The sequence below is a fragment of the Podarcis pityusensis genome, assembly GCF_964106645.2.
Source record: "Podarcis pityusensis genome assembly, chromosome: 8".
NCBI classification, from domain to species: Eukaryota; Metazoa; Chordata; class Lepidosauria; order Squamata; family Lacertidae; genus Podarcis; species Podarcis pityusensis.
Genome location: NC_138033.1, coordinates 88,850,216 through 88,875,772, shown reverse-complemented (window position 1 = coordinate 88,875,772; position 25,557 = coordinate 88,850,216). Strand labels below are relative to the sequence as shown.

General features: G+C 50.9%; 1 protein-coding gene across 11 annotated transcripts in view; it reads right to left on the bottom strand.

The window, feature by feature from the left end:
- The window catches only part of ANK1 (ankyrin 1), a 175,901-nt gene that overhangs the window by 25,746 nt on the left and 124,598 nt on the right, over positions 1 to 25,557 (bottom strand). For 7 of the 11 annotated variants that reach the window (XR_013989510.1, XM_081016434.1, XM_081016440.1 and 4 more), the window contains exons 21-37: positions 24,367 to 24,459; positions 24,184 to 24,256; positions 23,022 to 23,045; positions 18,175 to 18,271; positions 16,390 to 16,471; positions 15,738 to 15,835; positions 15,007 to 15,231; positions 13,517 to 13,671; positions 12,302 to 12,513; positions 9,985 to 10,189; positions 8,790 to 8,846; positions 6,463 to 6,559; positions 5,906 to 6,134; positions 5,060 to 5,185; positions 3,461 to 3,580; positions 1,930 to 2,014; positions 1,265 to 1,345 (exon numbers count right to left, since the gene is read on the bottom strand). Coding sequence is in view for 10 of the 11 variants with exons in the window: in XM_081016434.1 (XP_080872560.1) it covers positions 1,265 to 1,345; positions 1,930 to 2,014; positions 3,461 to 3,580; positions 5,060 to 5,185; positions 5,906 to 6,134; positions 6,463 to 6,559; positions 8,790 to 8,846; positions 9,985 to 10,189; positions 12,302 to 12,513; positions 13,517 to 13,671; positions 15,007 to 15,231; positions 15,738 to 15,835; positions 16,390 to 16,471; positions 18,175 to 18,271; positions 23,022 to 23,045; positions 24,184 to 24,256; positions 24,367 to 24,459 (2,059 nt within the window). In the remaining variant the exon portion in view is untranslated. The remainder of the gene's footprint in view (positions 1 to 1,264; positions 1,346 to 1,929; positions 2,015 to 3,460; positions 3,581 to 5,059; positions 5,186 to 5,905; positions 6,135 to 6,462; positions 6,560 to 8,789; positions 8,847 to 9,984; positions 10,190 to 12,301; positions 12,514 to 13,516; positions 13,672 to 15,006; positions 15,232 to 15,737; positions 15,836 to 16,389; positions 16,472 to 18,174; positions 18,272 to 23,021; positions 23,046 to 24,183; positions 24,257 to 24,366; positions 24,460 to 25,557) is intronic. The other 4 variants (XM_081016441.1, XM_081016442.1, XM_081016437.1 and 1 more) reach the window with 3 other exon arrangements.

Sequence of the window (25,557 nt, the reverse complement as noted above, 5' to 3'; positions counted from 1 at the left end):
AGGGAGTGGGGGGTGGCGGGGCCAGGAAAGAGACACAAAGCACAGCAGCCATCAGACATGGGGGGGGGAGCAGGAAGGCCCTGCGTCCGGCCCTCTGTGCCGGGGGCAGTGAACCTTTTGCAGCCCAAGGGCCAGCATGCAGGGCAACCTTCCAAGGGCCACATGCCAGGGTGGCGGGAGAGCAATGGAAGTGACTCTTCTGCTGCACAGGGGGCTGGTTTCTGCACACAGGTCGGTGCTCCTCTCTGCCTTGTTTCCAGGCAAGCAAGAGGCGTTGTCAGAATCCAGGGACACATCCCAGCCAGCCAAAAACTCTGTGCATGCAAAACAAGGGCCAATGAGGGGTGTGGCCCAAGGGCAGCACCAAGAGTCAGACAGGAAGGCCTGAAGTTCCTCACCCCTCCCTACTGTTGGGTATGCCACACTTGATGCAGTTTAGCTATATATTTAGAAAAATATTAAAATGCTGCCCAGAGTGGTTGGGGCAACCCAGTCAGATGGGTGAGGTACAAGTAATAAATTATTATTATTATTATTATTATTATTATTATTATTATTAATAATAATAATAATGGTTTACAAGAACTATGTGCGAAATCACACAAGAAAAACCATACACAACTGTTGTAATCAGATATGGAAGGATGTGCTCCTGATTGCTGAGGGCTAATGGAGCAGAAACGGTTCCAGCCTGCATTTCCAAGTTGGCACAGGAGGCACCTGCTGAATCTCCCCAGGCAGAGTCTTCCCTACAACTGGGCCCATGACACTGAAGGCTCGGTGCTTGCTGTTGCCAAAGGAGCCTGGCCAACTTGGGGAACGACCAGCAAGAGGCTCCTGCAGAAGATCCCAGTGACCGAGCTGGGAGACAAGGGTTCTGGAGACTTTTTTGCCAGGTGGGTGTTCACAAAAAACAACAAAAAAAAACCACAGGGAGTGTGTGGGATAATAGCAGGAAAGATTCCCACCCAGCAAGCCCAGAGTGCTGGGAACTCAGAGCGTCTGAGGTCAGTTGTGGGAACAGATGGGAATATTTGTGGCATGGAAAATGGCAGGCTGTCAGTGGGAAGTTACGCAACAAGTGCCAGTTGGAAACGAGGCCGTATGTCTGCCCCAAAACACTTGCAGGCACAAACAGTATTGGCAGCAGCATTGTGTATAAGTGCCTCGATGCCTCCAGAAGAACAAATCATGAAAGTACAATGAAAGGGACGCCTGGAAGGGCCTTTCACCCCCTTTTTGCAAGGACACCAGTGTCACTCACCAGCCCAACTGAGGCCCAAATGCTCTGCAATGACAGCCATCTTCATGTCTGTTCTGTCCTTCTCTGTGCTGCTTACTGAGCCTGGGGGGGGGGGAGGAAGGGGGAAGCAGAGTAAGTTTTGGGCAAAGACAGGGCACAAAACTAACGGTCACTGCTGGGGTCTCTGGCATTGTGCAGGTTGTTAGCAGGGTCAAGAGGCTGATTGGTCCCTTACTCAACTTTGCCCTGGTCTCAGTCACAAATCCTGTTCAGTTTCTCTACTACTACTACTACTACTACTACTACTATTACTATTAAAATTCCTATACTGCCTGAAGCTGTTACCATCAAGTAGTCTGGCACCCAACCCACCTGGGATGCTAGCTTTCCACAAAGGAAACAGAGGAGCATATAAACTCCCTGCCTGCAGAAAGCTCCTATCATCATCATCAGTTGCTTTTCAGTTGTACTGAAAGCGTCTCAAATTAAAACCAATTAAGAACATCCAATAAAAATCTAGAAACACAGCTGAAGCGATAAAAGGGTGCACAGATCCCACCTCACTAAGAGACACCAGAATGTCTCCCTTCAGACTAATGGCAAAAGGCCGTCTTGAATCCCAGTTCCATTTCCTGACCTATGAGCTGCCCTGCCAAGCCCACTCTTCTGGCCCCAAGGACTCTTACCCAGGGTGCTGTCGCTGGGGAGGCTGTATCTCTCACGCAAGGCTAGCGGCGTCAGCGTTCTCCTTCGCTCCTCACTGCCGGAACTCTGGGGGCATCAAGGAAAGGCATAACCTCCAACATTTGTCCAATAAAAATAGGGACAGCCCATTCCATAATGATAATTTTACTATTTATACCCCACACATCTGACTGGGATGCCCCAGCCAGCATCTCAGCAGCTTCCAACTTATATAAAAACATATTCAAACATGTATCACCAAAAAACCTTCCCTATACAGGGCTGCCTTCAGACGGCTCGGGGGTCAGATAACTCCATACCCTCCAACATTTCTCCAATGAAAATAGGGACATCCTAAGGAAAAGTGGGACATTCCAGGATCAAATCAGAAGGCTTCTCTAAATCAGGGATGCCCCTGGAATATAGGGACACTTGGAGGGTCTGGAAAGGCTGGTGATTTTCCTGCCTCCAGGAGCCACTGAGAGAGGGAGGAGCAGAGACACATGGCAAATTGGAGGAAGCCCTGCCTCACTGCACTGAAATCTTGCAGTTTTGCTTGACCTTGTGTCAGTATTAAACTGAATGTTGTCTTTTCTGAGACCGTAACAAACCAATTGTTCTTATACGAAAATTGCATGGATATATTGTCTAATTCCTTACCGTACTGTGGTACCTCGGGTTACATACGCTTCAGGTTACAGACTCCGCTAACCAAGAAATAGTACCTCGAGTTAAGAACTTTGCTTCAGGATGAGAACAGAAACCGCGCGGCAGCAGCGGGAGGCCCCATTAGCTAAAGTGGTGCTTCTGGTTAAGAACAGTTTCAGGTTAAGAACAGACCTCCAGAACGAATTAAGTACGTAACCAGAGGTACCACCGTACTGTGCTAGGGCCCATCCAGCTGCAATTAGTGAAACTGTTAACAGTTCTTTAGACAATATGTTGTATGACTTTCCCCAACCCTTTTCTATCTGGTGATGTATTTATGCATACATATACAGTGGTACCTCGCAAGACGAATGCCTCGCAAGACGAAAAACGCGCAAGACGAAAGAGTTTTCCGTTTTTTGAGTCGTTCCGCAAGACGAATTTCCCTATGGGCTTGCTTCGCAAGACGAAACGTCTTGCGAGTTCTTGCGAGTTTGTTTCCTTTTTCTTAAAGCCGCTAAGCCGTTAATAGCCGCTAAGCCGCTAATAGCCGTGCTTCGCAAGACGAAAAAACCGCAAGACGAAGAGACTTGCGGAACGGATTAATTTCGTCTTGCGAGACACCACTGTATTTTATGTAAACTGCTTAGAGACCCTCTGGGTGACAGGTGGCTAATAAGTTTAATCAGTACTATTTTTCTAGAAAAAGAGTGGCTGGAACTTACCAAAACGCCTCCCTTGTTCTCTTACAATGGTGATGGTGCCCACCTGACAGCCACCAGAACTCACCTGAGAGATGCCGGAACTGAGTTCCAGCAAGTTCCTCCTGGGGGAAAAGCCCTGCGTTTAACGACGAAATAAATAACATGCTCAGGCGGGACTCACCTTGGAACAGGGCGGCATTGTGATGTTCAGGTGGCAGAGGACATGCTGGAGCTCCTCGTACTTCATGGCTTTGCGGAGGAAGGACAAGGAGCCGCTGGCTTCCCGGCTGCTGTCTCGCACCTGCCCCAATATTATTATTATTATTAATTACTACTACTACGCAGCTTTTCTTCCTGACAAGGACTCAGTTAAGCTTATGAATAAAACAGAAACAACTAAAAACATTTTTTGAAACCCAATAATTTAAAAACAATTATACATTTATATAAACAATTATACATTTATATAACAATTATATAAAACAATATGTGTGAGAGAGAGAAAGAAAGAGAGAAAGCGAGAGATTAAAAACATGCAGCAAATTACAATAAAAACAGCACAGTACCAGCCCTTTCACTAAATGCAGTCAGTTCCCAAAAGCCTCCTGGAATGAGAATTATTATCATGATAACAATTATTTATTTATACCGCCTTGTTCTCAGAAAGGGACTCCAGGACAGCAGGGAGGGAGCCTGTCTGACTTCTCCCGGGAGGGAGTTCCAATCTGAGAGCAGCCACCAAGAAGGCCCTCTCCCACGTCCATGCAAGTGGGCTTGTGAGGGTGGCAGGACCGAGAAAAGGGGGGAATGTGGTTTTTCAGAGAGCTTGGACCTAAGCCTCACAGGGCTTTATGGGCCATCATCAGCCCTTTTGAGTCATGCCTGGAAACGGACCAGCAGGCAGTGGGGCCGTTGTAGGAATGGGACTGAAGGCTCCCTATAACCCCAGGAAGTGAGGAGAACAATGGACGGGAGTGATCTATTCCTCAGAGTCAGGATCAGTGCTGATGGGCTTTCTCAACAAGTGTTTGGAAACTGTGCTCCACAAGTTTTCTCCAAGCTTGCGATGTCTTTTTTGGCCCCCTCCACACCTTGCTCCCTTCACTGAGCTACAATTTCCAGAGTTCCTTAAGGAGCTGAACAGATCGGGAGACCAACACCAACTGGACGCAGGTTCCTCACGCATCTCCTGGCCTATGCACCTGCAGGTGGGCTCTAGAGAAAGACCAGGTGGGGTGCTGGTCCTGAGCCAAAGCGATGTGGGACTTGTGATGTATTGGAGCCACGTCCTCTCTGAGGGGGAGATGGCACCTGCTCCCCACTGCAGGGACAGGACGGACCGCTGGCTTGTGCTTCCACGCTGGTGATGGGAGGGTATTGTCCACTGCGCAGCGGGAAGCAGGTGTGGGTGTGCTGCCCTCCCGCTCCTGCCACCTGAAGCAGCTGCTCCACTTCATCCAACAACAGGCCTGGGCCCTGTATCTGGGCACCACAAGCTTTTAAAGTGTGGGTTTTTTGGGAGGGGTTATTGGGTTGTTGTTGTTTTTATTTTGTGTATTTTGTGGTTTTATATTCTGATTTTATTCTGTGAACTGCCCTGAGAGCTGTGTATATAGGGTGGTATATAAATTCACACAAGCAAACAAGCTGGGAAAACATGATTGCCAACCAGATCATGATGAATTTCAGTGGCATCACAAGTGAGAGCAGCAGCAGGCTGGTCGATCAGAGCCCAGCGCTTTTACTCCCGAAGCATCCTGCTGACCCCCTTGCCTCTCACCTTGACAGGGATGATCAGGCGGTTCTCCCGGAATGACTGGAACAGGAAGCTGCGCTGCTGGGTGGCCTTCTTGATGGGCACCAGGTTCCCAGAAAGCTCTGTGTGCAGGGGCATCCCCTCCACCACCTGCAGAAACAGGCAGTAAGGTCTCCAAGCCTTTGAAAGGGTTATGCTCCACCTCCAGAAATGGCAGCTCATCATGAAACGCTGTCATGGCACAGGTTTAAGGCCATCCTAGAAGCTATGTTGGGCAGGTACTTTGCTCTGGCATGCTTGTTTTTTAAATCAATCAATCAATCAATCAATCAATCAATCAGGAGGCATTTGAGCTAAACTCCCCCTCCCCAGCAAACCCCTTTAAAATTGTTGAGGGTCTTAGAGGGCCACTAAATAATTTTTCTGCCTGTTGTAGCAATTGTAAAGAAGAAGAGTTTGGATTTGATATCCCGCTTTATCACTACCCGAAGGAGTCTCAAAGCGGCTAACATTCTCCTTTCCCTTCCTCCCCCACAACAAACACTCTGTGAGGTGAGTGGGGCTGAGAGACTTCAGAGACGTGTGACTAGACCAAGGTCACCCAGCAGCTGCATGTGGAGGAGCAGAGACGCGAACCCGGTTCACCAGATTACGAGTCTACCGCTCTTAATTGCATTTTTGCAGACACACTACAAACCATTTGAATGAAGGTCACAAATCACTGTCTGGAAACCACTGCAATGTACAATTCTAATGCTACTAACAATAGGCAAGGGCTATGACAGCACTTAAAAAGCTCCTTCTAGACGGCGGCCTGTCCCTCAGCCAAGAGCTTCAGCAGGGCAGGGCCCCAGGTACCAGGGGAGCTACCTCAATGTCCCGGCTGCGTGCCACTTCAGTGAAGTTTTCATGCTGCTCAAGCGTCTTGTCCACTTTGTCGTCGGTCATGCAGTAGCAGCGCAGGCGGCCCTCGCGGCCTTCGTTCATTTTGGCAAACACCACGAACTTGGCCATGTAGGGCACAGCCGCCAGCTCTTTGTAAAGCAGCATAGCAAAATGGATGGCTTCGGCTGTGCATGGGCAGTCTGCCAGCCAGAACCTGGGCAGGAAGAGGAAAGGGGCACATGGAAGAAGCCACAGGCTCACCACCCGGCCGTAACCAGAAATTTAGGAAGCTGAGCTATTTCCCAGACTTTCAACAACAACAACAATTTATTTATACCCCACCCATCCGGCTGGGTTTCCCCAGTCACTCTGGACAGCTCCCAACAGAATATTAAAAGCACGCTAAAACGTCAAACATTAAAAACTTCCCTAAACAGGTCTGCCTCTGGTTAACCTTTTTCTATGTTCCAAAGCTATGCCAGTTTAATTGTCACTTTGAGGTGCAATGCACGCAACTCCCCCAAATGGCCCCTCAGGCTCACCTGGCAGAAACATTGGTGGTGAAGTTTGCACACTCGTTGGCATAGACAAGCTTTGTGGTCCCTGTGATGTCCTCCCATTGTGCTGGGGCTGTTCCTCCTGAAACAAGAGAGTGGGGAGAAAGCACACAGGTGTGCACAGGAGGTTTTTGGAGCAGGCAGACTGACCTGGAAGGGCCCTCGCAGCCTTCAGTCCAAAATGCACTTTCCCAGATTTGAGCCGGGAAGGCTGGTCCATTAGGTCCAACCTCACGCTGCTCTCCAACCAGCCCAATGTGTCGCCGGTTGCCAGGCTCCTCTAGCATTGCCTTTGCAGAACTCTGAGGAAGAGGATGGGAAACAAACTAGAGGAAGTTGGGTTTGCCTGGCACTGGCCTGGCTACCTTCCACTTCAGCAGTCCCAGCGGGCCCAAGCCAGCCCTGGACTTGAGCTCTGGGGGCCGGGGGTGGGGTGGGGAGGCTTTAAGCAGAAGCTTGGCTGCACTGATTGGTGGCCCCTAGCCCCAAGAACCTCCTCAGGTGCACAGCACAGTTTTGCATTTGAGTACATTAATTAAAAAGCGGAAAAAACCTAGGTAACAGATGAATTTTTCAACACTTGAATGTTCACACAGCACTTAAAATGGAAAAGGCAGAAACCACCGGGGAAGGGGGAGAACTGAGCCAGTGTTTCATTCCGCTGGCATGCTCAGTTTCCACTTCAGCTGCAAAGTCCTGAAGAAAAGGGGCCTGCTCTGCAGTTGGAGAATATTCTGTGAGCTCTGTGTTGATATTTATTTCTAATGTTTACGGAATATATTTATATGCCACCTCTCCAGCCAGTATGGTGTGTAATGGTTGGAATGTCAGCCTAGGACTGCTAGACCAGGGCTCAAATTCCCACTTGGACATGAAGCTCCCTGGGTGACCTTGGGCCAGTCACTGCCTCTCAGCCAACCTCCCTCACTGGGTTGGCATAGGGATTAACAGGGTGGGGAGAACCACATATGCCACCTTGAGCTCCTTGGAGAAAAAGGGAGGATATAAATGTAACAACAACAACAACGTTTTATTCCAGTCCACCCAGCGATGCAGGCAGTCACACTGGTTCTTCTTCCAGCACATCCTGGTTCCTTCCTCCCCGTGAGGTTACGCAAGTCACAGGGATGGAGAGATGCACCCAAGCGGCACCCCATTGCTCACTACCGTGCATAATTTCTTGCCAAACCACCAAGCAACCTTCCTCGCTGCTGCTCTGCTGCTCACCTGAGATCACAGGCATACAGGAAGCTGCCTTGCACTGAGTCCGGCTGTTGGTCCCACCAGCTCAGAACTGCCTACGCTGAGTGGCAAGAGCCTTCCCAGCTCTCCCTGGAGATGCCAAGGATGGAATGTGGGACTATGTGCATGCAAAGCAGATGCTCTGTCACTGAGTTACTGAGGATGAAAATAAAGACAACCACCAGGGAAAGACTGGCCTGATCTCAAGCACCAGTCAGAGAAGCAGCAGCTGCAGGACGCTTTGCTGTATTTGTTCGTTTCCACAAAGGAGGTCATGGTGTCGTCCTCCCCAGCCCACCCCTCCCCACCTGACCTCACAACAACCCTGTGAAGCAGGGGCAAACGAAGGCTAACCGACACCCGGGGCGGGGCATGCGTTGTGCTGCAACATACGATGCATGCATTGCATTGCTGCGTAGGGCACATGTGTGGTGTCACTGCGTACAACGCATGTGTGAGACACCGCCCATGAATTGTACGTAGCGGTTTGCTGCTGGCACCGCCTAAGCGCCGTACAGATGGTGGCGGGATCCTCCGCTTGCGGCTGTAGTGGCACCGGAGGGATCCCACCACCATTCATAAAGTGCTCAAGCGGTGCTGGCGGAAAACTGCTATGTACAGTGCATGTGCAGCATCACTACATACAGCGCATGTGCGCGACACCTCGCATGCGTTGTACGTAATGGCTTGCTGCCAGCGCCACTCAAACACCGCACGGACAGTGGCAGGATCCTCTGTTCGCAGCTGCGCCCACGGGGTGCCTTGTCACCCCCCCAACATGGCACCGCCCCCTGCGACGCCACGGCCGTGAAGTAGCTGAGGCTGAGGGTGTGACTGGTCCCATGGCACCCAGCAAGCTTCACAGCTGAGTGGCCATTTGAAACCTGGGCTCCCAGGTACTAGTCCAACACTCTAACCATTACTCCACCAGAAAGAACACTCTGTTCCAACTGCCAGCTGCTCTGGGATGGCCGAAGGGAATCTTGCTTTGACCCCCTCCGTCAGCCGCAGAACTGAAGGCTGTTGGGTCATCCTGGCATGTGTGAGTTCAGGGTTCTTTGCGTTATTACCTGTTACTTGTAAGTCGCCTTGAGAATCAATTGATTGCAAGGTAGGGTATGAATCTGCTAAATAAACGAAACAAACACAGGATCCTTTTATAGTTTATGTAGAAGCTTGTTCTTAAACCCAGCAAATCTTAGCACTGTCATTGTGACTTCACTTTATTTCAGACTTAAGATCTTGTCTGGGCTGATCCAAAATTGATGGCGTGGAGATTTGGTGTTGGAAGAATTATGATTAGGAATCTTTTGGCTCAGTTATTTTAAAAAGTTTGCTTCGATTCTGGGGTGTGCAAATTTTTGCTGTTAACTTTGCACTGTTAATAGTAAACTGCTTTATGCATGGAAATGATAAAATACATAATTACAAAAAAAATGGATAGGGGGATATTTTCCCAAGTACAAAACAAGAATAAATACCTTGCTGGGAAAATGCATTGCATCTCCAGCACAGAAGACATCCACCTGGGCAGCCACCTGTGGGGGATTCCCTAGCTCAGCCTTTGCCAACCTGGTGCCCTCCAGATGTTTTTGGGCTCTGCTTTCCATTAGCCTCAGGCAGCCCAGCCATACAAGGCCAGGGCCGATGAGAGCTATCATCCAAAAACATCTGTGATGAAAGGACAAGGCTCCCCAGAGGCAGAGGGCGCAGCTGAGCCCGGGAACCATTAAAAAGAGCCAACCAGCAGACCAAAACTGATGACGGGCCCCTGAAAGAGCGGCCCACCCAAGAAAGAGACAACACTAAAAGATTTGCAGGGAGAGCACGAGTGCCAGTGGGGTAGATGAGCTTCCTTGAAACTGCTGCCTGGCTTACTTTTCCCGCTGCCTCCTCTTTTCCATTCTTAGTGGTACCTGGCTCTCCCCGCAACCACCCTTCCCTCTCCCGCATGATGTCCTCCTAAAGCGAGCGCAGAAAGCATTTCCCCTCACTCTACCGCTGCTGCCATCAAGGAGCATCTTTCTCAAAGCAGAGTGAGCGCAAATCTTCTTGCCCTCACCCTAGGGGTGGAATCACAGGCAGTTGCTGCCAACGGTGGAACATTTGCTCCCTTCCATTGCCTCTCCCACCAAATCCCTGAAATCTCTCTGCCATCCGCCTCAAGCTGCAACTTTGGAACCTACAAAGTGAGCAACAAAATGAAGAGCAGGAGGGAGGCTTGTGCTCCAGCCCCAAAAGACGCCACCAGTTATCTCTACTCACCTATGACACTGCAGAGGAGCCGCAGGCTGGTTGTATCGCCCTCCCCACTGTCCCGGGGGTTCTCCCTCCATGAAGGGGGCAGGGGGATGCGCAGCCCAATGGGGCGGTGGAATTTCCTGCGGCGTGGCTCCACTGTCACTATGGGGCTGAATGTTGCCTGGTTCCCCAGAAGTTTTGTCACCAGCTCATCTGGCACCGGCTGCGCCTGCAGGGGAGTGTGGGATGTAACATAAGCAGTCAAGTACAACATTTCCTGTTTGACCAGAGGGGACACGCAGGGGAATGTTGCTCCAGCCAGGAGGACTTCCTGTCACGCCTCGTCTGGAGCGTCCTCCCCCTGCGTGTGACCAGGTAGATGGGCGTGACCCTGGCAGACCCTACAAAGGGGCCAGTCACGCAGCCATTTTCCTCTTCCTCTCGACTCTTCTTGATACCTTTTTTGCTGTGTGTGGCTCTCAGCCAGCAGCACATGGGCTCATTCCACACATTTCTCTGTATCTGTAACTACAAGCTAAAGCCTGCCTTCAGGATCACACTGTGGACTGTGTGACTAAACCTTATCATTAGTTTCTTAAAGAAGACTATTGTGTCATTATTGTTTTTAAGAGGGAACAAAAGGGGATTTACCAGGACAAGCCAGACTGGATTGCTTAACTCAAGTGATTCTCACAATTCACGGTCCCACAGACGCCGCAGTGGTCCAGAATGTGTGTGTGTGTGTGTGTGTGTGCACACGTGCAAATGCTATTTCCGGTGCTCCTTCCAGCGCGGAGGAGGTGTGCGCAGCTTCCCATTGGCTGCAGGAGCTTCCTACAACCAATGGGAAACTGGCCAGTGTCCCGGAAGGCAGTCTGCCGCGAGCAGGTGGCGGGGGTCCATGGGCCGGTTAAACGACTCCCATGGCCGCTTGTGGCCCATGGGCCTTAGGTTGCTGACCCCTGTATTAATCAATATATCCTCTCCTACTGTCCTCAACATTCCCACAGGGAGACATGCCAAAAGGGCCGTGCTCCTGGAAGGTGGGCCCTCCTTGCTGCCAGGATGCCAGCCATGTGCTCTGCTGTGGCCTCTTTCAAAGGCAACTCCAGAGCCAGGCCCCTGAATAACCCGAATGTCCACCAGAGATCTGCAAAAGTGGGAGATCCAGTAAGCAGCCCAGCATTTGTCACTCTGAGGACCAGACTGGACAATGCATTTAGTGTGTGCTTGCACTGAATGGATCTGGTTTTTGTTATTCTGTTAGCGGCTGAGCCCCATGCAGTCACCCAGTCAGGACTTGGTTGCATATGGCAACCAAGTTCCGCCTCCAGCCATGGCAAATCCCACTCAGCCCCTCCTCCGGTTTCTGATATTTTAAGTGTTTTTACAAAACTATTTTCATTGCCTTAAGGTCAAGAAACTTGTTTTGCTAAATAAACAAGTAAGTTGCTGAGGATGCTGAATGATGCTGAAGCACAACTCCAGTTTTCGCCATCCAGCCCTGGCTGCTATTCCTGAAACCCAGCGCTCAGTCAGATCCCTTGCCTAGATCTCAATGCCTTTCCATTATTCCCTGCCAAAATACAGGCAACCCCCATTTTGTGTGTGTTCTAAGGACGTGCCACTGTGCATGCATGGGCCATTTTTGGAGCCTGAAGAGGGTGTAACAGGGTGGGGCAGGCTTATGCGTGCTCCATCAACATGCACACTGACCTGGAATGCAACCCCTGCACAAATCGGGGCTTGTCTGTATTCCATATTTTTTGATCGCCTATATTATGTTGCCTATATTATGTGGGACGCGGGTGGCGCTGTGGGTAAAACCTCAGCGCCTAGGACTTGCCGATTCTCAGGTCGGCGGTTCGAATCCCCACGGCGGGGTGCGCTCCCGTTGCTCGGTCCCAGCACCTGCCAACCTAGCAGTTCGAAAGCACCCCTGGGTGCAAGTAGATAAATAGGGACCGCTTACTAGCGGGAAGGTAAACGGCGTTTCCGTGTGCTGCGCTGGCTCGCCAGATGCAGCTTGTCACGCTGGCCACGTGACCCGGAAGTGTCCTGCGGACAGCGCTGGCCCCTGGCCTCTTAAGTGAGATGGGCGCACAACCCTAGAGTCGGACACGACTGGCCCTTACGGGCAGGGGTACCTTTACCCTATGTGCACATTTAATTTGCATTGGTTATTTTGGCTGTGTTTGCTTATTACGAAGCCCACCAAGCCTGCTCCCCAAATTCAGAACTACACCCACAAACTCCCATGTCCACACCATTCCTGCTTCAAGTCTCCCTGGACTGCTCTGCTCTAGAGATAGATGCAAGAGACAGGAGGTTGTCCTTGTACCTGCAGAGCTAGCTTGACCTTCTTGGTGACTGCTGTTTCTGGGAATGTGGCCTGGACCAGAGGCACCAACGTGCTCTGCAGACAGCCACCCTCTGGGCCAATCAGGTCACAGTCCTGGGACACGCGAGACATGACCACAAAGTAAAGAGGGAAATCCGTGGTGATGATGCGGCAAATCCTCTTCTTCTCCAGCTCCTCGAGGCTCTCCAGCTCTGTAAGAGTTGGCAGTGGCATAGTAAGATCACACAGCAAGGATTTCCTGAACTGCATATTGCTGATAGTGTGCCACGAGCAATAAATCAATAGAAGAACTATTGGGTGTCCTCACTGACAAAATGGCAAACATATGTCTTTTTGAAGAAATAACTTCCACACCCACTGGCCCCCCTTCCCACGCCACTGCAGGAGCCCTCTCCCCTCCAGAAACCAGAAGCATTGCCGCCTCCCACTTTGGAGGCAGAGCACAGCCTTTATGGCTAGTAGCCTTCGACAGCCCTGCCCTCCATGACTCTGCCTAAGGCATAGCTGGGTGAGGCGGGGGGCACTGGGGGCCACACCATGGGGCCTGCGGCATGCCTGAGGGGGAAGCGGTGGGCGAACTGCCTGCAAGCTCAGCGCTGCTTTTTCGAGCAGCGTGGGGCTTGCGCCTGCCCACCGCCTCAGCCGCCCCACAGAGGCTCCATGCAGCACGCCCTGCCTTGGCCTGCCCCGCCCCCATAGACGGCTCTCTCCACCCCCGTCTGCAGGATGCGCACACGGCCCCGGGCATCCGAGTGGCTAGCTATGCTATGCTCGGTGGTTAGGGCAGGGGTGGAAAACCTCGGGCCCGGGGGGCAGGCACAAGCAGCCCTCCTGATCTCTCCTCGTGGCCCTTGGAAGTCTCTGTAGGCCACACACACACACCCTTGTTTTTGCCACGTTGGAATGTGTCCTTGAAGATAATGCTTCTTGCCTGCCTGAATGGGGGCAGAGCGGGCTGAGAGTGGGCAAAGAAACCAGTTTACCGCACCAAGTTGAAATTCACATTCATTTCTCTGCCTGCTTTTGCCTCTGGCCTCTGGGAGGCTGCCCAGAAGCAAAGGGGGCTGAGGATGGTCCCTCTGCCCCTGAGCTGAGGCTTGGAAACCAGCAAAGCTATTGTCACTTCCTTGCTCCTTGGGCAGTTTTGAGCCTCTTCCCCAACTGGTTCCCCCTGTTCCTGCCAGGCACTCGTACCTTCATCCATGCCATTGAGGACCTGGTCCAAGTAGCTCTCCCCATAACGGCTGCGGTGCTCCTTCCATATGGATCCATTCTCACTGCGCAGAACCACCAGCTCCCTGTCACCGCGGCCGTGCGAGGCAAAGTGAGGGATCTCCACGATTACAGGGCTGTAGGAGAGTGGAGTGTCAGGGCCCAAAGCGAGTGGCCATTATGCTCACCCGAGAGTTGGGGAGAAGCACCTCTGCTGTGCAACTTTCTCACATAACATCAAATGCCCCACGGGACTGTCGGTGCTGCTGTGCAAGCAGGAGGATATTTTTTCTGCTTGTGTTGGTGGGAACGCTCTGGCATCCATATTCTGGACAGACAATTTTCAAGAAATCTTTTAAAATTTTAAATGTCCCACCCAAGCCTCCTCACAACTTGCACTTTCGAACTTGTGGGATAATCAAATGGCAACTTTCCGATCTAAGAAACATCTTCCATGGATGCAGCGAGAACTTCTTTGGCCTGGAAATGGAAGCTTCAACTACAGGACTTAAGCTTCTTGCTGTGGTACAAGAATATGTTCTTGTCCACATTCTACTTCTTCCATGCCTGGAATGCAAAGGGCCAAGCAGGTTTCCCCACTCCTCTGAGCAAATGTCAATTCGGAGAAAACCCAAATTGCCATTTGCTCCATTTGCTGAGCACTACGGATCAGTTTTCTCCAGGGGAAAGCAGCAGGAGAAGAGGAAGTGTATGTAGATTCTGGCTAGTGCAGAAAAAATAACTCACAAATTACGTGCTTTTAAAGGTAAGGAAGACCTGGAACGTTTTTACGCCATTGGGTGGGATTTCATTTCTTATGTGTCAGATTCAGATACAATGAACTTTCCCCCACCATCAAATTGTGATATTTGGCTTTGATTCTATGTTTTGCTTCTTTTTACTGTTTTACATTATCTGTTTTCTGTTTCTTTGGAAAATACAACCTCTATACTGCTCCTCCTATGTTTTGTAACTTTGATTTCGGGGTTTGGTTGGTTTTGGGTACTCTTGATTTTACATTAATAAAAAACCTTTATAATATTTATTTTTAAGTGTTGTGGAGAACTAGAGTCACAGAGCTGGAGGGACCCTGGAGGTCGTTCAAAGTGACACTGCACTTCAGCTGCATCTGGAGGACCACAGGCCCCCCATCCCTGCTCTGCTCCACAGCATCTCTATGCTGAAAGCCATGAACATATAACATACACAGAGAGATAGGATGCTGGGATTTCAGTTTGGATGTGCCCCCAAGCACTGCATTTGAGATTATACGCATTTGGCGCTTAGAGGTACCACGAGGGCTTTGATGTCTTCCTGATGTAGGAACAGCAGGGCCACCCACCACCTTCCTTTTCCTGCCCCAGCACACATGGCGGCGAGTGATTAGAGCTCAGAGTGCCAACTGGCCAGCAACCCGCTAGTGAGGGCAGCCAGGGCACTGCCCAGAGAGGAGAGTGTCTAGCCTTCTTCACCTGAGGAACTGTGCTCCGGCAGGGCCCAGGGCAATGATCCTGCTGGCCAACCCTTCTTCCTCGGCCAGAGGAGGTGGGGCCTGCAGTTTCTGGGGCTTGACCAGGCGGCAGGTGATGCGTGTGGGTGCTGCACACGTCCTGGGTGGGATGATGACGCGGAGGCCGTTGTGCCTGCTCCCACGCATGGACCCGCCACGAGCATCCACCATGAAACTGACAAGGAATCTGGGGAGGGGGCAAAAAGGCAGGATTCAGTTGTCAAATGCACAGGTCACAGCAGGGCTTCTCAGAGTCCCAAAGCAGAGAAGCTTGGAAATGCACCCCCCTTCACCCCAGTGGTTGCTCCTCAGCTGGAGGATCTGCAGGGAACCCAGCTGCCATTTGTTCTGATTCTGCGCTAAGCTGCAGGTTTCCCAGGGGAAAGTGGTGTGGCAAGCAAAGGTGTGGCTGAGCTTCCTATGTTCCTTATTGGGGAAGAGCATCTGCCTTGAAAGCAGAAGGTCTCTTGGCAGGTGCTCTCCCTAAGGCCCAGGAGAGCTGCTGCCAGTCAGAGCATGCAGGACACAGCTGGGCTTGGCCGTTCCTTGATTTGACTCAGGATAAGTCATTGGGATAGCTGCAGGGGCTGATCTGTCTCACGTCCCTGGTGCCTGAAGGACACGCTCCACTTTGGGGTTTTGCAGGGAAACATCCCAGGGCAAGTGGGGATGTGAGAAGCAGGAGGAACTCACCCTGTGTGGACTGGGCTGGCCACAGGGCTGATGTTGTCGGAGGTCTCTGTGGCAGGGCTGCTTGGGATGAGAGACTCCTCGTCAAATTCCTTGGAAGCCTACACGGGACAGAATCAGAGGACCCGTTCAAGCACAAGCCTAGATGCCTCCACCGACGACCTCTGTGGAAACTGAAGGCTCCCCATGCCCCCACCTCTGCCTTCTTCTTTTATGGGGGTCCATCTTCCTCCAGATCCCAGCCATACAATTTTGGGGCCCCTCCCTCAGCATGCCAATGCTCCCACCCTACAGCCAGGGGTGAGTTGGGAGGGGACATTGGGCGGCAGCCAATGGAGGCCAATGGAGATGACTCAATGGGGACAGAAAGCCCCTCTAGTCCAGCACCTGCAAAGAGCACTCTCCCTCCTGTGGATTCCAGCAACTGCTGCCCAAAAGAGATCCAGCCAGCCACGATGGGAGCTTCTCTGGGACAGGCATGTCAGTTTCAGGGCACCACTGCTGCAAAGGCATCATTTCTGGTCGCCAGTGGCTTAGCCTCCGAAGAGGGAGAAGCCAAGGGCCAAGGGCCACTGTGGATGGACGCTGTGGGTCCCCCCCAGGTCCTTTTTACGGCTCTGCCCCTCCAGCTCTGCTGAGACAGACACCCACCCACCTGTTCTGGCTCCTCGGGTCGGATCAGGACCGTCTCAGGCGTCACACACGGGATTCGCGGGATGGCGGGAGACTCTTCCCTCCTGAGAAGCAGAACACAGTCAAGCAACTATTGCTCAAAAACCTGATTTATATGTGGAATTCTTCTTAGCTTGTTTTGCATATAGAACTTTAAAAAACTTGTTATGTACTGAAGTTCTCACCCTGGGCCAGCGGGGGGATACTGTAGATAGTTAGGCAAATAAGGGATCGAAAGTGATGTTCAATGATTGGATAGTTTTAGAAAGTTGTAACAATTATGTGTACTGGAGCTCTATATAAGCAGGCTGACTGAGCCCTTCAGCTCAGTTCTGTTCTGGCCTCTGAATAAAGAAGAGCTGTTTGAAGAATCGCTGTGTCGTCTGATATGTTCACCCACAACTTAACAAAACTGTTTCTATGTTCTTCTGGTTTTATGCTTGCAACCATCCCATTCATTTCCTAAGTGGGCATTTTATTGCCTTTTCCTGCACTGGAGCTCAAAGTGGTGTACATGGTTCCCCCCCCCCATTTCCTCCTCACAACAACCCTGTGAGGTTGCTGCCCTGGACACAGAATTGACCTGCGCCTCCATGGACAGCTGTGAGTCCAAAATGACTCCCAGGCTGTGCACCTGGTCCTTCAGGGGCACAGTTACCCCATTCAGGACCAGGGAGTCTCCACACCTGCCCGCCTCTTGTCCCCCCAAAATAGTACTTCTGTCTTGTCAGGATTCAACCTCAATCTGTTAGCCGTCATCCATCCTCCAACCGCCTCCAGACACTCACACAGGACCTTCACCACCTTCACTGGTTCTGATTTAAAAGAGAGATAGAGCTAGGTATCATCCGCATACTGATGAACACCCAGCCCAAACCCCCTGTTGATCTCTCCCAGCAGCTGCATGTAGATGTTGAAAAGCATCGGGGACAGGACAGAACCCTAAGGCACCCCACAAGTGAGAGCCCAGGGGTCTGAACACTCATCCCCCACCACCACTTTCTGAACATGGCCCAGGAGGAAGGAGCGGAACCACTGTATGACAGTGCCCCCAGCTCCCAGCCCCTCAAGACGGTCCAGAAGGATGTTATGGTTGATGGTATCAAACGCCACTGAGAGATCCAGCAGAACTAGGAAACAGCTCTCACCTTTGTGCCTAGCCCGCCAGAGATCATCAACCAGTGCAACCAAGGCAGTTTCAGTCCCATGATGAGGCCTGAATCCCGACTGGAAGGGATCCAAATGGTCCGCTTCTTCCAGGCGTGCCTGGAGTTGTTCAGCAACCACTCGCTCAATCACCTTGCCCAAGAATGGAAGATTTGAGACTGGGCGATAGTTGGCCATCGTGGCCGCATCTAAAGATGGTTTTTTAAGAAGCGGTTTAATAACCGCCTCTTTTAGCAGGTCTGGGAAGGCTCCCTCACGGAGGGAAGCATTCACCACCCCACGAAGCCCATCGCCCAGCCCTTCCCGGCTTGCTTTTATAAGCCAGGATGGGCAAGGATCAAGGAGACAGGTGGTTGGCTTCAATCGTCCAAGCAGCCTGTCCACATCCTCGGAGGTAACAGATTGGAATTGATCCCACGCAACTTGACTAGAATGGTATTTATTACCATTCAAACAATAATTGCTCCTTGTTAAATTCCCCCAGTGGAAGGGAGGCCAGCTGAAGTCTCTGCTGGAGGGACCCAAATGTCTTGGGGCCAACCCCAGCTTCCCCCGAAAGGACAACTCCCGCCTTGCTGCTTCCCTGCCCAGCATGTCTTACGTGTGGTCCAGTTTGGGGACAAACTCCACAATTTCTCTCTCATCCTCCTGATACTGGAAGTCCCGCTTCTGTGGCTTTGTAGCGGGCAACTCATCGCCTGAAAAAGAGAGAGGGCTGAAAAGAAAAGGGGGGAAGAAAGCCCCACCAGCAGCACGATGGGGGGGGCACTTGGCTCAGGGCCAAATCGAGCAGCACAGCAGCACTTGTAGCCAACTGGGCAATGGAGGGACGTTGGCCCTCCTGCCGCTTGAGATCCAGGCTGGGGAAGGGGCCGAGGGAATCACTGGGGGTGAGCGGGCTGTTGGTTTCCATTTGGGCAGGACCCCACTTTGCCCCATGGATGTTTAAGGGCTGCAGTGACATGAGAGGAGATGGTTCACAGGGGCAACGCCAGGGTTAGGGCTCATCCACACTGACCATTCGCCCCACACTTTTTTCACTCAGCTCCACCCTTTAAAACTCCATGTCGGAGTGCTCCCCCCCCGCCCCATTGCTTTCCCCAGAATAAACAGCAATTTGAGTTTTCTGTGGCTTCCCATATGCTCTGATTCAGCAGTGAAAAGCAGGAAAGCGCCACGGCAAAAACCCCACAAAAGCTCAGACACAAACCAGGAAGGCGTGGGCGTGTGCCTCAAAACGTGCCACAAAAGCAAGTCTGCATGAGCCCTTAGAGGCCCAGGTGGTGAGAGATGCTGACTTGGGGAGATTTCTCTACAATTCCATCCTGGGAAGGGCATGGGATCTGGCCACACAGAACAGCCAACTCCGGCATCACCCCATGGCAATGTATCAAATGGGACCGAGGGGGGAGGCACAAAGGGGGCTCCCCAGGCCTCTGTCCCAGACACTCGGGAGCCTCCCCAGGCTTCTTCTCCTCCTCCCTGGCTCTGCTCACAGCCTCGTGGGGTCTCCCTTGGCTGGAATGTGGCCTTGCTGGGATGGAGGCGGGGGGGGGGCAAGAAGAGCAAGGAGTCGGCTGCACAGAGGGGGGGGTTGCACTATGGCTTGGCCCCCTTTGGCCCCTGCCCATTCCAGCATGAGCTTTGCTCTTCCCATGCTGCTTGCACACCTTCTCTCTCTCTCCTGCTCTGTTGCTAAGGGCAGTTTTCAAAGAAACTGAAGGCTTCTTACTACCCACAAGACAAGACAATTAAAAGGCGGATAATAATCCCCATGAAAACCTCATGGACTGGCAGCCAAGCCAGGATCCCAGCACAGCTATAAAAACTGGGGTGGTGAGTCCTACTCAGTGTAGACCCCTTGAGATGAATGAGCCTAAGCTAGGCATGCTGGGGAACTTCACTGGGTCTACTCTGGGCAGAATTTACTTTGGATACAACTCCAAACTCAAGGAGAAGTTGGAAAGGAGAAGGGCTGCCAGATCCCCCAGGAAGTCTCCAGATGTGCCTGGGGGGAGGGACGTGACTTTCCAGGGAGGAGAGAAGGCCTTTTATTTTTATTTGTTATTTTTTAATTAAGAAGATTGGGGGGGGAGAGATGGCAGATGTAGTTGACAGCTGGCACTCCTCTCAGTGGAGATAATTATGCAGCGATTCAAGGTACTGAGATAAGGGAGTTCAAGGATAAGCGTCAAATGCTCAGAAGAAAAAATCATTACACCAGAGACAGAAGTTTTCAGGGTGGAGGAATGTCTCAAGCGAGGACTCACAGGCCCCTGCATCGCATAATAGCCCTTAGATTAGATTCTTCTAACTATTTCTGAAACCTGGAAATAACTATAAATCCGATTTTCTATCTGCCAATTAATCAGCACCCAAATGACAAATGGGCTGCTGGGGAATGAAAAAGCATTATTTAACAGGCTAAAAAATTAACCAAAAAGCTTATCTTAATCACTGGCAACTAAGAAAGAACACAACTGATAATATGGCTCTGAATCTGTTTAAAATCTTCACTTTATACTGCTCCTAAGTCTCCATCTTGTACATGCTGTGTTGGCTGCAAAAACAAAACTGAACCTTGGTGGAATCGACGCACATATAAAACCCGCTTTGAAAATGCTTTTTTAAAAAGCGTTCTTAAAAATACATTGCATTTTTCATGTGGCTCACCATCGCCCTCTAGTGTCACATTGTATACTGCATGTAAAGCACATTTAAATCATATTATTTGCAGCTGTATAGCTGAGTCCCTTATCTTTGTGAGAAAGGAAGGAGCATTTAAAGAAGCAGACACAAGTTCCTGGAGGCAAAGGCAATGCTGAATGCCTCCTCCCTCACTGGTGTCCTCTGCCAAGGGCTGGAGGAACAGCAAACAGAACCAAGAGCTGAGATGCGCAGAACGTTGAAGGAGACGGGATCAAAGATACACCAGATGAACGAGCGCACAGGGCCTTTGGGGAAAGATGTGGGCCCAGATCTGCCTGACCTGTATGGATGACATCCACACAGCTGTCTGGAGGACTGAAGCAGACAAAGTGGGGGTGAAGGGAATTGTGAACAGAGGCCTTAAGAGGCAACCGGAGATGGCAGCAGCGATGGAGCCGAGAGAGAAAAGGCTTTGGGTACAAATTAAAGGGAACACAGAAGAAAAAACCTCTAAGCTCTTGGGAAAAGAATGGGGAAAGTGGAGGATCAGAAGGATTTTCCTTTTCCTTTTCAACTAAGACGAAGCATGGTCAACAGGAAATAGGACTGGAACATAAGGAATTGGGTAGAAATTAATGAAGACACAAGTCAATAAGGAAGGACATTGTTAAGATTAGTCGGAAGGACTATTTTGACATGTAATGATAATAATAGCTGGAGAACTCCTGTTGGACTTTTTGGGTGGAAAAAGGTGGATTTCAGATGCCTGGGATTGAAGGTTGAGAAAACAATGCCAAGCAGATTGGGAAATAGCTGGAAATTAATAGAGATAGATGTTATCCTGGAGTGCATATTTTGAATAATTGTCATAATTGGCAGACAGAAAAGCGGAAGCCCTTCTTATTTTCTTTCTTAAAACTTCTCTTATCTTCTTTTTATATGAGCTCTCATTCTTCTTCTTGTTGTTCTTGTGTTTTGGTTAATTCCATCTACATTTATGCTTTGTTTTTGTAGTTTTCTGTCTTAGGCTAATGAAGATAAATGCAGGAAGGCAATGGCTGGAAGATGGAGAGCCATGTGTGAGGGCAGAGCAGAGGCTGGGGGGGAGGAGGGGGAAGCTCCCAGATGAGAACTCATCCTTCTGTGTGGAGAATAAAGGTCAAGGCACAATGGTCATAAAGAGCCTTTTATTCTCTTTCTCTTCTTCTCTTCTTCTTTATTTTCTTCCTTTTCTTATTCTTGCTTCTTTCTTAATTTTCTTCTCTAGATTAGTCTGGCTTCTATTGTATTTTATGTGGAAAAAATAGATTATAAAAAAGAAGACTGTGCGTGCAGCTTGCAAGCTTCAGCCCAGCAGGAGCCAGCTGCAAAAATTTATAGACTTTTGGGGCCTTAGCCCTCTCTGCTCTCCCAATTAACCTCCATCTCCAGGACTCAGTGGTGGGAGGGAGCACAAAGGAAGACAAAGAACTGGGCTGGGCTGAAGGGGAGGAGAGGGTGATGAGTCCGCATGCATACCTGGCTCATTCGTTAGACTTTGTGGGTTTTGTGTGAATGACATACTCTCAGCGACTGTGTTTAATGCTTAACGTGCCATGCCTAGTGACATCTGCGGGGCCCACTTCCTCAGGGCTCCTGAAATCTCAGGACCTGGGATGCTCCTAGACCAGAAGCAAAAGTGGGGTGAGTGTCCACACCATGAGGAGTGATCACTCTTTCAGACCAACTTAGACCACCATGGCCTTGATGCCTGTGAATGGCCTGGCCAGGTTGGGCTCCAGGCTCAAGTGGCCTGGAGGACTAAGCCAGGGGCCTGATAAAAGGTTTGGGGCCGGATGACATGTGACCTTCACAGCATAGTTCTAACAGTGCTGGGCTGTTTCAGATTTCACCCCAGGACATTAAAGGAAAAGAGGGTGCTTTAACCCTTGGTCATGATCCTGACCCAACCAGCCCTTGTACCCGAAATGGAAGCAAATGGGATCCTTTCGGTGAGTGCAAATTGCAGGCACAGGACAATTAATGGGCATGGAGCGGACAAGGGTTGTATCAACTACTGATTCTACTCAGAGTAAAACTGTGCTGGGTCCTAATCTGAATCAGCCCTTCTGCCCTGGCAGTTTTGGGAGGGGGTGGGGGTGCACTGCATTTGTGGCCACATGTAGTTTGGTCCACAGTGCAGGGGTGGGGTGGAGGAAGGAGGAGCTGCTGAGAGCTGGTCAGTTACTGGGAAGGATGGGTCGTTGTCACCAACTTCAAGGAAAGCAGGGAGGTTGGGGGGGGGGTGGCTCAGATCCTTGTGCCGTCTTCCCTCCCACTTAAGCGACTCCTCCGATCCTTGAAGGAGATGGGAAGTGAGGTGGAAACGCAAATGTGGAAAGAGGGGGAGAAGGGGGTTCAGGAGTGATGGTCAGCAGCAAAGGGAGTCCGGGAGCAAAAGGAGATGGTTCCCTTCTATGGGAGACAGGCAAAAGCCCAGGTTTCTTCCTGGGATAGCTCTCTAAGCCCTGGCACAGATGCCCTGGCGTGCCTCCCACCTGTGGACCAGTGTGCAGCAGAGCTCAGCAGCCATATGGGTGAGGGCTCTCTCATGCAGCCCCCTTCCCCATGCCACCCTCTCCCCACCATCCTCACAGCCACAGACACAATGAGTGGGCCGGTGGGCGAGCTGGCCCCCTGGGAAGCCAAGGGCGGCATGGGATGGAGGCATGTGAGGCCTGGTGGGTCCGCGTGGGGTGGAATGGGGCAGATGGGTTGGGCGGGCGAGCCAAGCCCACAACAGCAACACACAGTCCGTACCCAGGAGAGTTATGTGAGCCGTGCCTGGAAAGCAAGAAAAAAAGAAGAGCAGGTTTGAACTGTGCGCTCCAGGTTGGTGGGCGCAAACGCACAAGTACATGGTGGCGGGCCTGGCACCCTCTGTGCCTCAGCTCAAAACCAAACACCTGCCAGGCCGCCTGTCCCAAGGTGGGCTGGTGTTTGGCATCATTCTGAGAGAGGCGGGAGGCAGATATCTTGGGGAAAGAAGGCCCCGTCCCTGATGGCAGCCAGGCATGAGATCCATGCCTGCTATTCAGCTGTGAGCCCTGCATTGCAGGGGGTTGGACTAGATGACTGCTAGGGTCACTTTCCAGCTCTACAAATCTATGAACACCAAGTGCCCCTATGCAGCTTCACCTCTGGCTTCTAAGATTCAGCAGGCACTTCCTCAAGCAATTTCAAGCACATCTTATGTATTTATTTGATTCACAACATAAAATCTAGGCCTTCATATGGGCCAGAAACTTGTTTCAAAACAATAATCTAAGCCGAAGATTCTCAGGAGTCTCACTGCCCTATTCTGTGCTTTTGATGTGCTCCCCTGGGATTGAGGCAAACGCAGAGACCCGCTGGTGGCGCATCCTTTTGCAGGGACTTGAACTGCTCTAAGCTGTGCAGAAAGCAAGCCTTGCTGGTCATGTTCTCCAAGCTACTGTAAGCTGAATTCAAAAAGGAAGTGGAGGCACCGTCACAAACTTATTTCCAAATAATTTGTGAAGGCTTGAAAAATAGAGGCTACTTATGCTTATGCTGGGGGGGGGGCAGGTAGGGAAATGGATCTGGGCAGGCAGGAGGAGTGGCAGATAAAATCAAGCAGGGAGAGAAAGGTTGCGGAATGTTCCGTTTCAGTTCAGTCCTCTTTTCTACCAAAAAATACCCAATGCAGCCATTAAACAGGAAAAGCTGGCACCTAGTGCAAGGAGGGCAGGATTCAGGCTGTGCACACAACTTCCCAAAGATTTCCGGGAACTGTCCTTTGAGGGGTGCTGGGAACTATAGCTCTGTGAGGGGAAAACTGCAGTTCCCAAGTTTCTTGGGGTGGGTGGAGAATGCGCTTTGGTGTGTGCACAGCCTCTGTCACCCTCGTGCCCGTATCTCCCTCCCAGAGCAGCCCCAAGCACAGGGGAAGCCGGAAACGCACCTTCATCCTCCGACACATCCAGGATCTCGTCCACCGTCTCTGGTAAACTCATGTGGTGCTTGTCACTGAATGACTGCAAGAGGCAACAGGTCAGGTGGGAGCACAGCTTCAGGGTCACCACAGCACTGCTCCCCCTCCCTACCCCACCCTCCAACCCCGCTCAGGCTTGACTGGGGGACTCACCAAGAAGCTGGACTCATCAGTGACAATTTTCAGCACATCGGTCACAGAAATGTAGCCCAGACGCTTGGCAATGGCCAGAGGTGTGGCCCCATTCTGCAGAGAGAAGCGGGCAGGTGGGAGAAAACCACTCAGCCAACAGCATACAAGCCTCAGGTCAGGCCTGTGTGTAAATATCTACAATTTTTTGCACCAAAAAGCTGAATTTAGCAATTTGCAAAAAGTATGCAAACTTGCATTCAAGTTGCATAATGGGGAAGGGCCAGGAGCTTTTCTGGGCAATGAAACCCGCACTTCAGCCACTGAAAATCTCAGTGCAGAGGGAACTGTAGCTCTGAAATGGGGATTAGGGAGCTCCTAAGAACTCTCTTCACCCTCAGTGAACTACAGCTCCCAGAATTCTTTGCAAGAGTGGAAGCCATGATTTTAAAAAGTTGTATCAATATATTTTTAATGTATGCTACAAATGTGACCAAGGATTCTTCCTGCCTCTAATAAATTATTATTATTATTATTATTATTATTATTATTATTATTATTATTTACCCCATCTATCTGACATATTTTGCCCCAGCCACTCTGGGTGGCTTCCAACACATATAAAGGCATAATCAAACATCAATCATTAAAAACTTCCCTTTACAGGACTGCCTTCAGATGTCTTCTAAGAGTCAGGTTGTTGTTTATTTCCTTGAAGGGGGCTGTTCCACAGGGCGGGTGCCACTACCAATAAGGCCCTCTGTCTAGTTCCCTGTAGCTTCACTTCTCTCAGTGAGGGAACCGCCAGAAGGCCCTCACAGACAGACCCTGGTGTCCGGGTTGAACGATGGGGGTGGAGACGCTCCTTCAGGTATACTGGGCTGAGGCTGTTTAGGTCTTAAAGGGTCAGCACCAACACTTTGAATTGTGCTCAGAAACATACTGGGAGCCAGTGAAGATCCTTTGGGACCAGTGTTCTATGGTCTCCGCAGCCTCTGGCGAGACAGTACACAGGGAGGCAGGGTCTCATCCGGCGTACCGGATGGAGCTGGTAGACAGCCTCTTTGTCAGGGTGAAGGCTAAGCTTAACTGTTCTACCTTCCACTATATAAGGTGTACCTTATACTAGCTTTCTGCATGCATGGATTGTTTATGTGTGAGCATTCAAAATTATGCCCGCCCACCCCCACCCCCCGTTGAAGTATTGCAGTCCAG